Source organism: Meriones unguiculatus, chromosome 2 (genome assembly GCF_030254825.1).
Source record: "Meriones unguiculatus strain TT.TT164.6M chromosome 2, Bangor_MerUng_6.1, whole genome shotgun sequence".
In the NCBI taxonomy this organism is placed as follows: domain Eukaryota; kingdom Metazoa; phylum Chordata; class Mammalia; order Rodentia; family Muridae; genus Meriones; species Meriones unguiculatus.
Window position 1 is genome coordinate 9,058,541 of NC_083350.1, and position 13,977 is coordinate 9,072,517.

General features: G+C 41.3%; 1 protein-coding gene across 2 annotated transcripts in view; it reads left to right on the forward strand.

Annotated features, from left to right (window-relative positions):
- Positions 1-13,977, forward strand: part of Atp9b (ATPase phospholipid transporting 9B (putative)) — a 220,528-nt gene that overhangs the window by 77,346 nt on the left and 129,205 nt on the right. For both annotated transcript variants that reach the window (XM_060376990.1, XM_060376991.1), the window contains exon 8: positions 6,156-6,250. In XM_060376990.1, the coding sequence (XP_060232973.1) occupies positions 6,156-6,250 (95 nt within the window). The remainder of the gene's footprint in view (positions 1-6,155; positions 6,251-13,977) is intronic.

The window sequence follows — 13,977 nt, forward strand, 5'->3', positions numbered from 1 at the left end:
TGGAGACACGGACTCCTAGTGTCTTTTTTTGCCCTGGTGCACACTGCTCAGTGTCGGCCAGCTGGCTGGCCACAGAAATTTGCCTGTGCCTGAAGCACAGCTGTGTGATGGCGGCTCAGTCTCTGCCAGCTGTCTGGTGCGTAGAAACTGCCTGTGTCTGCCTTTGCGGCTTTTGGGAGCCCGAGTGGCTCCCTAAGCTGGGTAATTTTCCGGGGACCTTTTCAGGTTGGGGGTGAGCTGAGTGCTCTGAGATCAGACCCGCCGTTTCTATCTCCGGCGGCGAATCAGGCGCGCAGGCAGGCAGGTCTCTGTGCAGGAACCTGGGTCCCCGGCTCTGGCTCCGGGCTGGCTCCTGGGGTGCCCGTGGAACCCGCCCGAGTCTTTTCCAGGGGATGTCTGGGTGACCTAAGGCCGGTCCCAATCGTTTCCTGTACCCTGGGGTTATCTCTCGACTGAAAATTCCAGTCTCTGATAGTGTGGTGCCCAAGGTTCAGTCTGGGACCGTGACCAGAGACACTGGCTTGTGGCTCTGGGCTGGGGCTGGGGCTGGCGGCTGGCAGCCAAGCGTCTGGCGGAACCGGGATCTCTTCCGCGGTTTAGCTGGGTGAGTTAAAAGCTGATTGAATCCCCCACCGTGGGGTATCCTCTCACCTGGGAAACACAATGACTGTGTTTTATGGCCGAGAGTTCTGATTGCTGTTCACTGTGCTGATCCTGCTGTGCTGCTGCTCCTGCACAAACATTCTTGACCATATTTTCTTCCTCTGCTTTAGATCTTACTCGTGCAGCAGTGTTTCACACTGTTGTAACTCTTCTCTCTGGGATGAAGGGGGACATTTTACATGAAGGTCAGGAAAAAGCGCTTGTCTCTTGTAAGACTTTTAAGTAATTAAAGTTTCACTGATGTCTAGTTATTTTCCGAAAATAAACACTCAGATTTTTTTGTGTTATTTACTAATATTTTGTTGCTTTTCAATTTTAGTTAAAATATCTTTGTAGCTTATTATTTCTTGTAATAAAATTCTAAGCTTCTGTCAGTGTAGGAGTCCTGAGTATAGCACCATGCTTTATTACTGGACGATAACCTCAGGGCGCCTGCCAATACAGCATGGTAAGTCAATCCATGGCATTATATTGACTAAGTATTAATAAGAGTATTCTATTGACCACGCTGGATTGTTTAGAATGTAAATGGAGCTGTTGATTGATTGATCTGGTGACTGATGACTTAAATTCCAATCAATCAATTGCTCCATCAATTTCTTAATTCAGATCAAATATCTCCCGAGTGCACATAGTTCTTTTAGTGGTATTAGCAGAAATGAATGCTTTAGAACTAATTTTCATCAATCTCTTAAAAATGCCAATCTATTTTTCACTTGTATCTAAGTGCTAACATTATAGTTTAAGCGTTTGGAACATAGTACAGTTCCTCAGCTGTCACTTGTTAGTGGGGTGAGAATAGGGAAGTGACACTGTTCATACCCACATTATCTCTATAGAAAGATTTATCTTGCCATCAGTTTAAAATTTTTATGCAGTCATTAAGTCATATAAATGATTTAAAAATCAAGCTTAATGGCCAAAGATCTCGTATTAGAAATCCACAGCCAATGTCTATTTTTCTTTTCTAGGCCATGGACTGTAGCTCATCTCTCAGAGCTAGTGGGTATGTGAGCAGGTTGCCTGCTGGTGCTACAGGGCAACTTGTTACACTGTGACAGCCTCAGCTTCCTCACAGGGTCCCCTCACTCTGTCATCCCTTGATGTGGCTCTTCATGTTACATCTACATACACCAGCTGATCTTAGTTTGAGGTCACTAAATCTGTCCTTTCCTGTCAACTCTTGTCAATTATACAAAATAACATCAAGTATTTATAAGAAGTCTGTAATAGGATATAAGCAGACCAGTTTAATATTTTATTTTTACTGAGCTCTAACTAGTATCAGTTATAGCTAGTGCTTTGGGTGTAAAAATGTTACTGGATTGGTATTGATAAGACCGCCACCCTGGCTACACTTCAGATTTTGTTGTAGCCCTTTCCTCTGTCATATTAGTGACTTAAAGTTAGCAATTTTTAGGCTTCATGGTGTGTGCTTATTTAACATCACACACACCTTTTCTCTTTAAAGGACTTAACACCAACACACCAAACAATGTGTGATAAATAGAGTGCACTATTTATCACACATTGTTTGGTGTGTTGGTGTCACTTCTGTGTGAGAAATAGAAGACATTTCAGAGTATCTCACCCTTTCTTATTTGCAGAAACTAGAATCTAGTCCATTGAAGTTTTGTTTACTTTTTCATCAGAATATATACCCACATTTATGTATCTCTTAAGAGTAATGGTTTCAATATTTTTCAGGCTTTTTTTTTCCTAGTAAGAATAGAGTTGAGTCAATGGCAACGGAGTCATGACCTTCTCCTTTTTCCTTCTCCAGATCTACTGTAGGCCCCTGTAGCCAGAATGTCAAACAACTCCCAAAGTACCTGTAGCTTCCAGGTTAAGTAAAGGCCCTAACTATGAGGTACTGTTTTTCCATAGTGTGTCTGTTTTCCCCAGACCCATCTTTCAGATCCCCGTTGAAGCAGACCTAGGATAAAATACTGAAACAACTTTTGCTGCCATCTCCTAGACATATTCAGCACATACTCAGGCTCACCATTCTATCACCCCAGTGAGTTCCAGCAGGGTTAAGGAAGTCTGTGAAAGTACTACGTCCCAAGTGTCTTAGTCAGTGTCCTATTGCTCTGAAGTGACACTATGACAACTCTTATTTAATTGGGGATGGCTTACAGTTCAGAGGGTTAGTCCATTGTCATCATGGTGGGAAGCATGGAGGAATGCAAGAAGATATAGTGTTGGATGGAGAAGTGGCTTGAGAGTTCTATGTCTGGTTTCGTAGGCAGCAGGAAGAGAGAATCACTGGTCCTGGCTTTAGCATTTGAAACCTTAAAGCTCTCCACAAGTGACATGCTTCCCCCAGCATAGCCACACCTACTCTAATAAGCTCATACCTCCTAATACTTGTCATGTTGTAGTACCATTCTCTTATGACCAATCATCCAAGTTTATAAGCCTGTGGGGGCCATTCCTATCCAAACCAGCACACTAGTACACCCCAGGCTCACTTGAAGAGCAAGTAAGTGTTTTGTGGGTCCAAGGATACGGTACAGAACATCTGCTCAGAGGGAGAAACAGGTGCTGAGGACAAGATACTCTTTACCTTTACCTGAAGACTTGGAGAAGAGCCTGGCAAGGCTCATACCTAATAGGGGCATTGTTGGGAATCCTGGAGAGCTTGGTAACCAGCTTGGTAAAGGTGGCAGCGGGCAAGCCAAAAATTTCTCAGAGAGTTTCTGGAGTAGGCTCATCCTGGGGTAAGAAGCTGTGTGCTGGTGCTAGAACCTTAGGAGACACAAGAAGGGACTGGGACACACTCCAAAGTATTTTCCCAGAAACAAACGGCCCTTTAGCAGGACCACTCCTAGTGGCCCAGGGAACACTCAAGGTGAAGGATATGTTGAGATTGTATAATGACAATGATGGCATTCTGCTGAAACTACCAGTGCAGTAGTTTCATCCTCCCTCCCCCATACTCAAGCTTGAAACATTGTAAGTCAAGAACAACAAGCCACTGAATCCTGGGGAGCTACCTCAAGGCCATTTGAATCCAAAGGACAGAAGTCTCTACTTGGATTTTATTTCCACTGCAAGTGAGTAGGAAAGGTAGACCTCACTCTCTCTGTCCTCTATTGCTGTAGCGCTGGGCACTGACTAAGCGGCTTAGCCTGAGGGCAGAGCAGAAGCCATCCATGGCACTTTGGAGGCTGTTTGTTTCAGGTGTGGAAGGCTGGCATGTCTGAAGTGTAAGATGGGCTCAGAATACTGGTGAGTGGGATTAGTAGTGCTTAAGACCCCGGCCTTCCACAAGATGAGTTTGCAAGGTAGGGGATAGAAGGAGCCGGAAAATTAATAGTGATTGGAGAACGTGCTGAGAACAGGCCCCTGGGAGGTAGAGGTGTCAGCAGTATTCCTTCAGAAGCTAGGAGGGGCCGCTGATAGGGATGAGGTAGATAGAGGGCCTTCTGGGACTTTGACGTTGTTATAGCTATTTGCCATTTAATAATTCATAAAGTATAACAAAGTTTGTGGTTTTTGTAACTTTTATCATTAAAGTCTAAAAGTGACTTGAATTCTCTGTGAATAAACTATAAATTTGATGATTATTTGTTTTTGTTTTATTTTGCTTTTTGTGGTGTTGGAGATTGAATGCAAGGCCTTGCAAATATTTGGCAAGTGCAGTACCAGTAGGCTACATCTCCAGCCCTGATTTTGTTACTTTTTTATGTTTTATGTACTTTCTTCTATTGTTTAAGAGTTGCTTTATAACAAGCTTGCTGTAGTTTCTTCTTTAAATTATGTAAAGTGAATGATTTCCAAATGAACAGTGTAAGATATGATCAGGAAGGTTCTAGCTTCTATTCTATCCCTTCCTTTGTTTCCTTCTTCCCTACATTGGTGTATTTCATGCATCTGTATTTGTACATGTGTGCAACAATGTATATGCATAGATTTCCATGTAGGTATGCTTGAGAAACATCTCTATGGATACATACAGACATCTGTGGATGCACAGGATTTCATTGCATACATATAAAAGATACATGCACAAAGAAGCAGGCACAAAAGGTTGTAGATATGTATGCTTGCAGTGCTACAACTACACTATGAACTTGTATATACATTTCCTTTTTTTCCTCTCCCTTCTTTTTACCCCTTCCCATGACAAGACAGTGTTTATCACCCCCCAACCCCTTTCAAGCAAGCATTTACAGCTGCCTGAATGCCATACTTTCAAAATGCGGAGTGCAAATGTGTTGTCCTCTCTTATTCTTAAACACACACACACACACACACACACACACACACCAGGGCCTCCTGTAGCCCAGACTGTCCTTAAACTCTCTTATGTAACTGAGCATGCCCCTGAATTCCAGATTTTCCTGCTTCTGTCTTCCAAGTGCTGACATCGCAAGTGTATGCTGCCACATATCAGCCACATATCACCTCTCTTCCTCCCTTGTTTGTTTTTACTATGTCTTCTCCTTTTAACAATATGTCCTAGGGATCTTTTCCTAATGTTGAGGTCTTTGCTCTTGTCCTCTTGAATTGCTTCATCTGCTTTTTTGTTTAGCCAGTTCTCTAATCCCTGTACCAACCTCTCGTTATTATGAACACGGCTGCAATGAATAGTTGTCTGTATTATCGTTTACTGGGTTTGTGTTTGCTGTTATTTCTAGGATCAATTCTGAGAAGAGAGATGATAAGTATGGTCTGGGGGTAATTAGATTGCTGTGATTCAAATTTTTCCCTCTCTGAGATTTGATGGGTTTGTTATTATGCAATAGCACTTACCTGGGTATTAGCATTTCAGCTGTGCTTGTATTACTGAACATTTTATGGTGGTCAATTAACATTTTATTAGCAAGGTAATGTCAGACTCTGAGATATTTTCGTATGTATCTTATTATCTTGTCATCATCAAAACATAGATTAAAAGTAGAAATGAGGGCTGGAGATATGGCTAAGTGGTGAAGAGCACTGGCTGCTCTTCCAGAGGAGCTAGGTTCAATCCCCAGTACCCAAGTGGCAGCTAACAACTGTCTGTTACAGTTTCAGGGGATCTGACACCCTCACATAGACATACATGCAGGCAATGCACATACATTAAAAATAAATTATAAAAAAAAGTAGAAATGATCTAGATGGCTTTCTAAAATAAAGTAGTAGTTGATTGATATTAAACTTTAACAGGAACAGGTTGTGGTTGTAGCTCAGTGGTCAGACACTTGTCTAGCATGCTCAAGGCCCTGGGTTTGAGCCATAGCACCATGCAAAACACATACATATCACCACCACCACCACAACCACAAACAAGGACACCAACAGGACGTAAGTAATTAAAAAGTACAGATTTAGTCTCGGACTGAAATGAAAGCTTTAAAGCTGTTTGTTCTTGGGACTGTTTAGATGAATCAGTTTCTGGGTCCCACTGTGCTGAAATCTGCTTTGAAAATATTTGTAATTCAGGAGATACCTTCTTCAATGCGGTTCCAGATGGTGACATTTTCTTCTCTACCTCCAAGGTTCATGTTTTATCCGCACGGACCAGCTAGATGGTGAGACCGACTGGAAGCTGAAGGTGGCTGTGAGCTGCACACAGAGGCTGCCAGCTTTAGGGGTGAGCACCAAGGGGACACTGTACTCTTTGCTTTTTAGCAGCACTATCTTCCTTTGATATCAGCTGACTAATTTAAACACATTATGCCTTTGATTTGTCATTTTCTTATTCCTCAAGGTCATTAAAAATGAAGTGGTTTTCTAGTGCGTAGCCTATTTTAAGTACTTTTGAATGCTCCTACTGATCTGATACTTAGACTGTCTATACTTTTATCTGTTTTTAAATTTCTCAGTTAAGCAGTCTGTAAAGCTATGACAAACAGGTGATTCTGTTGCTGGAAACTGTTGCTCACTTGGTTCAGGGTAAGGAATTCTGGGAGACTAGAATTGAGCCCCTGACTTAGCATGGTCTTTAAGCTAAGTCTTTTGCCTGCAGCTTTTCCGTGTGAGGACAGGAGACCTTTATCTGGAGGAAGTGAATGCTGCTGTGTTTCTTATGCTGAGGGGAGGGGAAAGATAGTTTCAGACCACATCTTCACAGTTCCTGAGTAGGAACCTCCACTACCACCTAAGAAAAGTGCTGGGAGAGGTTAGAGAGAACAGGATCACAGGTTTGTGTAATCACGGAGATCACTGATTTCTAAAGCAGCTCTCACAGACGTCAGGAATCTCTTCTGCTAGCTAGTACACCTGCTCTTCCCTCCCTCCCTCCTTGCTTCCTCCCTACTGTTTTACTTAATTTTTTCCAAGACAGGGTTTCTCTGTGTAGCTTTGGCTGTCCTAGACTTGTGTTGTAGACTAGCCTGGCCTTGAACTCACAGAGATCCACCTTCCTCTGCCTCCCCAAGTGCTGGGATTGTAGACATGCACCACTGTGCCTGGCTAGGAGTAATATGAAAAGTTCATTGTCTTACTTTGATAGTTTCAAGACTAGACTGTGTCATCATTTGTGTAGTGGAAATGTGTATTTCTTACTTGTTCGTTGAAAAATGTGTGATGCTTGTGTGTACAGTATCCTTTCAGCTGATAGACCTGATGAATAGAAATGTGCACTCTACTGTTAATTTTCTTTTTTCTTAGATAGATGGAAATATTGCTCCTGTTTTATTTTTATATAGAATATTATATTTTATTTTATATAGCATCTTCCCTTGCCAAAAGTATATGTTGATTAAATTTTTTCCATACAGTATATTTTGATTATATTTTCCCCCTCACTCCTCCTAAGCCTTCCCTACCTCTCTAGCCTTCCAATTCATGCTCTTCCTCTTTCTCTCTTAAAACAAGAACAAACCCAAAATGAAAATTAAACAAACAAAAAACTAATAAGAGAAAAAAACAGAACTAAAAATACACAGGTAACTCCCCTCTTTCCCATAGGGAAAAACAAAACAGAAAAAGCATGTAGTATGTCTTGTGTTGTACAACTTTTTCTGGGCATTATGAGGCCTGCCCAGTGACACTGCATTGAAAAAACCTGATTTTCCCCTTTCTATCAGGTTTCAGCTACAAATAGCTTCTTGGCTAGAGGTGAGATTTTGTGTTCACTTATATTTCTCTGTGCTAAATTTTGTCTGTTGGCAAGCTGTGCAGACATTGCACATGTTGCCATGGTCTCTGGAAGCTCATATATGCATCAGTCCTTTTGTGTCTGGAACCCAGTTTTCTTGGAGTCACACACTACCTCTTGCTCTTCTTAAATCTTTACAACTCCTCTTTGCATAATTCCCTGGGCCTCCAGGGAAGGGATTTGATGAAAACATCTCATGTAAGCCTGAGTGCTCTAAAGTCTCTTTTCACATTGTCCAGTTGTGGGTTTCTGTGTTAATTACCATTTACTGCAAGAAGAAACTTTTCTGATGTGAGTATAGTGAGCTACTGAATTATGGGTGTAGCAGTATGTCATTAGGAGTCTTTATTGCTATGTTTCTTTAGCATAGGAATAGTAGCAGCTTTTTCCCATGACCTATCTAGTCTTGTAGTTCTTTTGGCCACTTTCATAGTATCAGGTATATGTTTTATTTAATGGAGTAGTCCTTAACTCCAATAGAAATGTGGTTCATTACTCCCATAACATTTATGCCACTATTGTACCAGTGTGTCTTGTTGGCAGGTTGCTGTTATAGGTCACACGGTTTGTAATATTGATGATTAATTTTTCTCCTCCAGTAGCATGCAGAGTGTCTTGGAGCACCATGAATGTCGGTAGTAGTGAAGCTTCTAGTTGGGCATCAGCTCAGTCCCTCCATGTTTGAGGATATAACCTAGTAGTATTTTCAGCCATAGGCCTTTCTGTCTGTCGGGATGTAGAGCGTAACATAGCAATAAAGACTCCTAATGACAGGATGTGGTGGTAAACCTGTGTTTGATCCCTGGTACCTGTGTTAAAAGCCCAGGCATGAACTTAAAATCCATATGCCAGGAAGGTAGAGGCAGGAAGAGCCCTTGGGCTCAAAATGAGATACCCGCTCAAAAAACAAGGTAGACAACTAATATGGAACTTTAAATCTTGACCTCTGATCTCCACAAGTGGGTTCTCCTGCCACCCCATTCAAGACAAAACACACAATGAGACACTTCATCTTCACCCTGCAGTTGGGGTCAGGGGATACATTCTACTTTCTGTCTGGGTATAGTACTGTTATTTGTGGATCAAGTTTGATCAAGTTTTTCCTGGTCTGTTTTGCACAGGGACTTTTAACTATGTGTGAGGGGGCATGGTGAAGAAACTGCTGATAGGACTGTCCTGTGATATTGTTAAGATTTTTATTGTAGTAATGAAGAGAGAATCGGGAAGAGTCAAGAGCAGAGAGAGAAAGAAGTAGATTGAACATGGCCAGCAGACTGGACATGGCTAGGGCCAGGGAAACGGAAGCAGAAGAAAATAGTGGAGATTGTCAGATAGCATGAGGTAAAGCATAGAACAAAGCAAGAGAGAATAAAAAGGAGTAGTAAGTACAAAGAAGAGAGAGAAGAGTGAGAACAGCCAGGTTCGAGGAGGATGGTAGCTGTGGGAAGTTTAAGGTAGGGGAGGAGGTGGAAAGGGCATGGACTTTGAAATGGATAACAGGTATTTATGATGCAGAGGTAGTCTCCAGGCCAGCATGAGCTTTGATATGCAAAGACAGCTAGCCATATGTCCCTTCTGCCAGAGGTAAGGAAATGAATTCTTTCTGCAGATGGGAACAAGTTTCACAAGTTCCTAAGGAATGCTGGCTTATATCTAACCCAGGAGTCTTCCTTTTGTCCAGTTTTAGGTCATTTTTGAATAGTTGGACAGCTTAAGGCCTAACAGTTACAAATGAGTTTTCCATTTTTTTCCCAGAGGCTTTTCTGTATCATTCTATGATCCTGTGGGTTTTTTTTTCCTCCTTTATTAACATATTAATGCATAATGTTGCCTGCCTTTTTACTGGCTTTGTTGTCATGCCACTCACAAAAGGGGATGAATCCTATTTTGTACCATTAGATATTTTTTTCATGTATTAGTATGTGGCTTCTGTGTATTTGCCTGGTGGCAGAGTTATGTGTATGCACACATGTATCAAAAGATATTGACTTGTTCTGGCTTTGTTTAATGTCTATTATTTGGTATCAAAGGGGGATATGCTGCCTCATAAAATGTTTCTTGGAGTCTTTTTGCCTCTTGCATTTTTTAAATAGATGGCATCAGATAAATGCTACTGCTTTTTGTAAGTTGGACAGATTCACCTTTGAAATTATCTGGTTCTAGAGTTTACCTTTCTGGAAAGTATTTATTTAGGGAATTGAATTTATTTACTAAATATGGAGCTGATTTGATCTTTCATTAATTCATGATGTTTAATTCTAAAGCTAGTAATTTTATTATCTCTCTCATTTTGGGCCATATCTCTGTTTGAAAAATTTAGTCCTTGTCATAGGACACATTTTCCTGTTTTGCATAACTAGTGGGTCTTATTTATCTATTTCTTTATTTCTTTTTTAAAGCTGGATTACAAAAGTTAGAGTCAGTGCTGAGAAATTTTTTATTTCTTTCAGGTCCTCTTATCTACATTCTTAGTTCAAAAAACTTGCAGATAAGCTTAGTCCAGGCTTATTCTTAAATGTCTTTAGAGTAGGTTCCTTGGTGCTTCTGTTCACTGTTTGAACATGCTCCTTCTGGGATCTGCTAAACTCCTCAGTTGCTCGACAGTGCCTCTCTCAAATCCTGACCGCTTCTGAGCTCCACAGCTTCTGAAGCTTGGAGGCGAACCGTGTGGCAGATATGCCTTATGTGCCTAGTGGACTGTGGGGCTGGACTCCAGTGGAGTGCGCTGGAGACCTCTGCAGTTCCTTCCAGCTCCTCCCAGGTCCTGCAGGCGCCCTCATCCCGTTTTTCTGAGTTCTGCTCTCTGGATCAAACCTCCCTTGCTTGACTTCTTCGGTTTTGTGAATGGTGCTTCATGACAAAGGAATGGGCTCACCAAGACCACACAGCTGTATGTCTGTCCTCCCAGGGTCGTTGTGTCCCTGTCTGAATATGGCAGCTTCCTATGTTTAATCCATTTTTGCAGTTGTTTTCACTGAGAAAGCAGGACTCATAATAATCAGTTTAACACCACTTAGAGAAGTTCATTTTTTATGAGAATTGGACTAAACTTTATGCATACTACTGCTAATTGTATCTAAATCGAAAATAGCTACTTTTTTTCTTAAGGCTTAGCTTGTTCAAAGGGGTACACCTGCAAAACACTAAACTTGTCAAGGCCGAGAAGCCTCTGGGTGTCAAAGGGCTTCAATCTCTTTTCTCCCCTGTCTCAGATGCTCCTCTTCCAGAAAGATAGATCATGGTAATTTTTTCCTGACTTTAATAGCAATATCTCCATTGAAAATACCCTGAGTAATAAAATGGAAGGTACTCCCTCACAGTTTGCCCTCCACACTGGCTGGCATGAAAATACCACATACATTCTCCTGGAAAGACACTCACATTTAGGAGAGTGTGCCATATATACTGCTCTCCCAGAAGGTCATTTAAGTAACAGTATGTTTTGGGTCATTTTTAATGTAAGATTTCATAAATGTTTTTGAATATTTGCTGTCTGTTTTTGAGATAGAGTTTCACTGTGTGGCCTAGGCTGGCCTTAAACTTGAATTACTCTCACCCAAGGCCCCCAAGTGCTAGGATTATAGACATGTACTGTCATGCCTGGTGTATGTTATGCTTTACATAGATTTTCCTAAATTTTTACCAGGCCTGTAATATCAGCCACTTGGAGACTGAGGAAATAAATAGAATTAGAAATTCAGGTCACATCTCAGCTACAGAGTGAGCTCAAAGCCAGCTAAGCTACTTAATATGAGACCTATTTCAAAATAAAGGTGAAGAGAGGCTCTGGGATAGAGTACATAAAGTACTTGCCTAGAGTCCTAGATGCCCTGGTCTCAGTTAACTCCCAGTACTCCCAAGTTCCAATAAAATATATGTTTTTAATTTATATGTGTTAATATTAGTATATAGGCAACCTGCTTCTAGGTTGCTTAGCAACCTGTGATATCATAATTTGTTGCCACCATTAGGGGCCCGGGGGAAAAAAGGACCACTGCCTTTTTCTTCTCTTTCTCTCTCTCTCTCTCTCTCTGTCTCTGTTTTTCTGTCTCTGTCTCTCTGTCTCTCTCTCTCCTTTCTTGCTCTCTTTGCCTTGGTTTCCCTCCTCTTCCCTGCTCTCTCTTTCTGGGGGGGGGTTCTCACCATCCCCCTCTTTCTCTGCTACTAAGCTCTCTTTCTCTCTCTCTCTCTCTCTCTCTCTCGCTCTCACTCTGTCCCTCTCTCCCTACCCCTTTACAATAAATATCTTTTTCTCAGATCTGTTGAGTCCACAGCATTTTAAAGTATATTATCACAATATGTACATATTTCTATTTATATATATATATGTATATATATATATATATATACTGGTAGATACTGGTAATATATATATATATATATATATATATATATATATATATATAGTTAAATGGCCTACCAGTATCTTAAAGTGCTTTTTTAAAACGTGGATACTGCCCTTATTTTTATGCTTGGACTGTTTCTACTGTTATAGTTTACATTATTTTCAAGTAATTTTTTTCTTCCATACTAAACTTCTAACCTGTCTAGTATCTGTACAAAAACACAGCTCTCACCTGAAAGGTAATAAGAGATAGGTTATTTTCTGGAGCTGAAATTGAGTGACCATGACCTAGGAGCATAGATTCAGACTACCTAAAGTCTATGTTCTATTGTGATAAGAGTTCCGTTAAAAAAAACTTCTACATTTATCTTGTGTGTGTCTGTGTTTGTGTGGGTATTTGTGTGCTACAGCGCACATGTGGGAAGTCAGAGGACAATTTGTGGTAGTAGTTCTCTCCTTCCACCCCGTAGGTTCCAGGAATCAAAGGGAGGTCATTGTAAAAGTGCCTTTTCCCACATCTTAGTGAGTCTCAAGAAGCTTTTTATTTTTTCTTTTGTCACAAGTCAAGGCACTTTTAATACATTGACGGGGCTATCAGGGAAGTTAGCTGGGTTGCAGAGATGAGAGGATATCTCTGACAGCACAGAGGTTATCTGATGACATTGCTAGCCTTTGAGCTGCTGGAAGTGCATCTACAAATGACTTAGGCAATGACAGGATGTTTACAGGTCATTGGTAGGTGGGCAGTGAACTCAAGATAGTGCCCTTGAACCTGCAACATTAGTTGGGGGACTCCTTAATCATAGATGTTCTAATCAGTCAGTCTGTCAGCATTAATTTTGGGTGAATTCCTGAGTTAGAAATAAAAATTAAACCACCAAACCCTGTTAGCTACCTGTACCAGTACTTTTTCCTGAACAAACTATGTTTTTAACAAACTTAAAATTGTTCTTTTTTTTTTTAATTCATTATTAATTACACTTTATTAACTTTGTATCCCCCCTGTGGTTCCCTCCTTCCTCCAGTCCCAATCCCTCCCCTCCTCCACCCTCTGCATACTTGCCCTTCCCCAAGTCCACTGATAAGGGAGGTCTTCTTTTCCTTCCTTCTGATCCTAGTCAATTAGGTCTCATCAGGAGTGGCTGCATTGTCTTCTTCTGTGGCCTGGTAATGCTGCTTCCCCCTCAGGGGGAGGTAATTAAAGAGCAGGCCAATCAGTTCATGTCAGAAACAGTTCCTGTTCCTATTACAATGGAACGCACTTGGATACTGAACTGCCATGGGCTACATCTGTGCAGGGGTCTTAGGCTATCTCCATGCATAGTCCTTGGTTGGAGTATCACTCTCGGGAAAGACCCCTGTGCTCAGATTTTTTGGTTCTGTTGCTCTCTTTGTGGAGCTCCTGTCCTCTCCAGATCTTTCTGTTTCCAACTTCTTTCATAAGATTCCCTGCAGTTTGCCCAAAGGTTGCCCATAAGTCCCAGCATCTGCACTGATAGTCTGCAGGGCAGAGCCTTTCAGAGGTCCTCTGTGTCAGGCTCCTGACTTGTTCCCTCTTTTCTCCTTCTTCTGATGTCCAGCCTCTTTGCCTTTCTGGATAGGAATTGAGCATTTTAGCAAGAGTCCTCCCTCTTGATTAGTTTCTTTAGGTGTACAGATTTTAGTAGGTTTATCCTATATTATATGTCTATATGAGTGAGTATATACCATGTGCCTCTTTCTGCTTCTGGGATAGCTCACTCAGGATGATCTTTTCCAGATTCCACCATATACCTGCAAATTTCATGCTTTCCTTGTTTTTAAAATTGTTCTTAATTGATTATATGGTTTCTAGCCCTACTCATCCAGAGGCAGGTGTGCCTGTGCCCTAGAC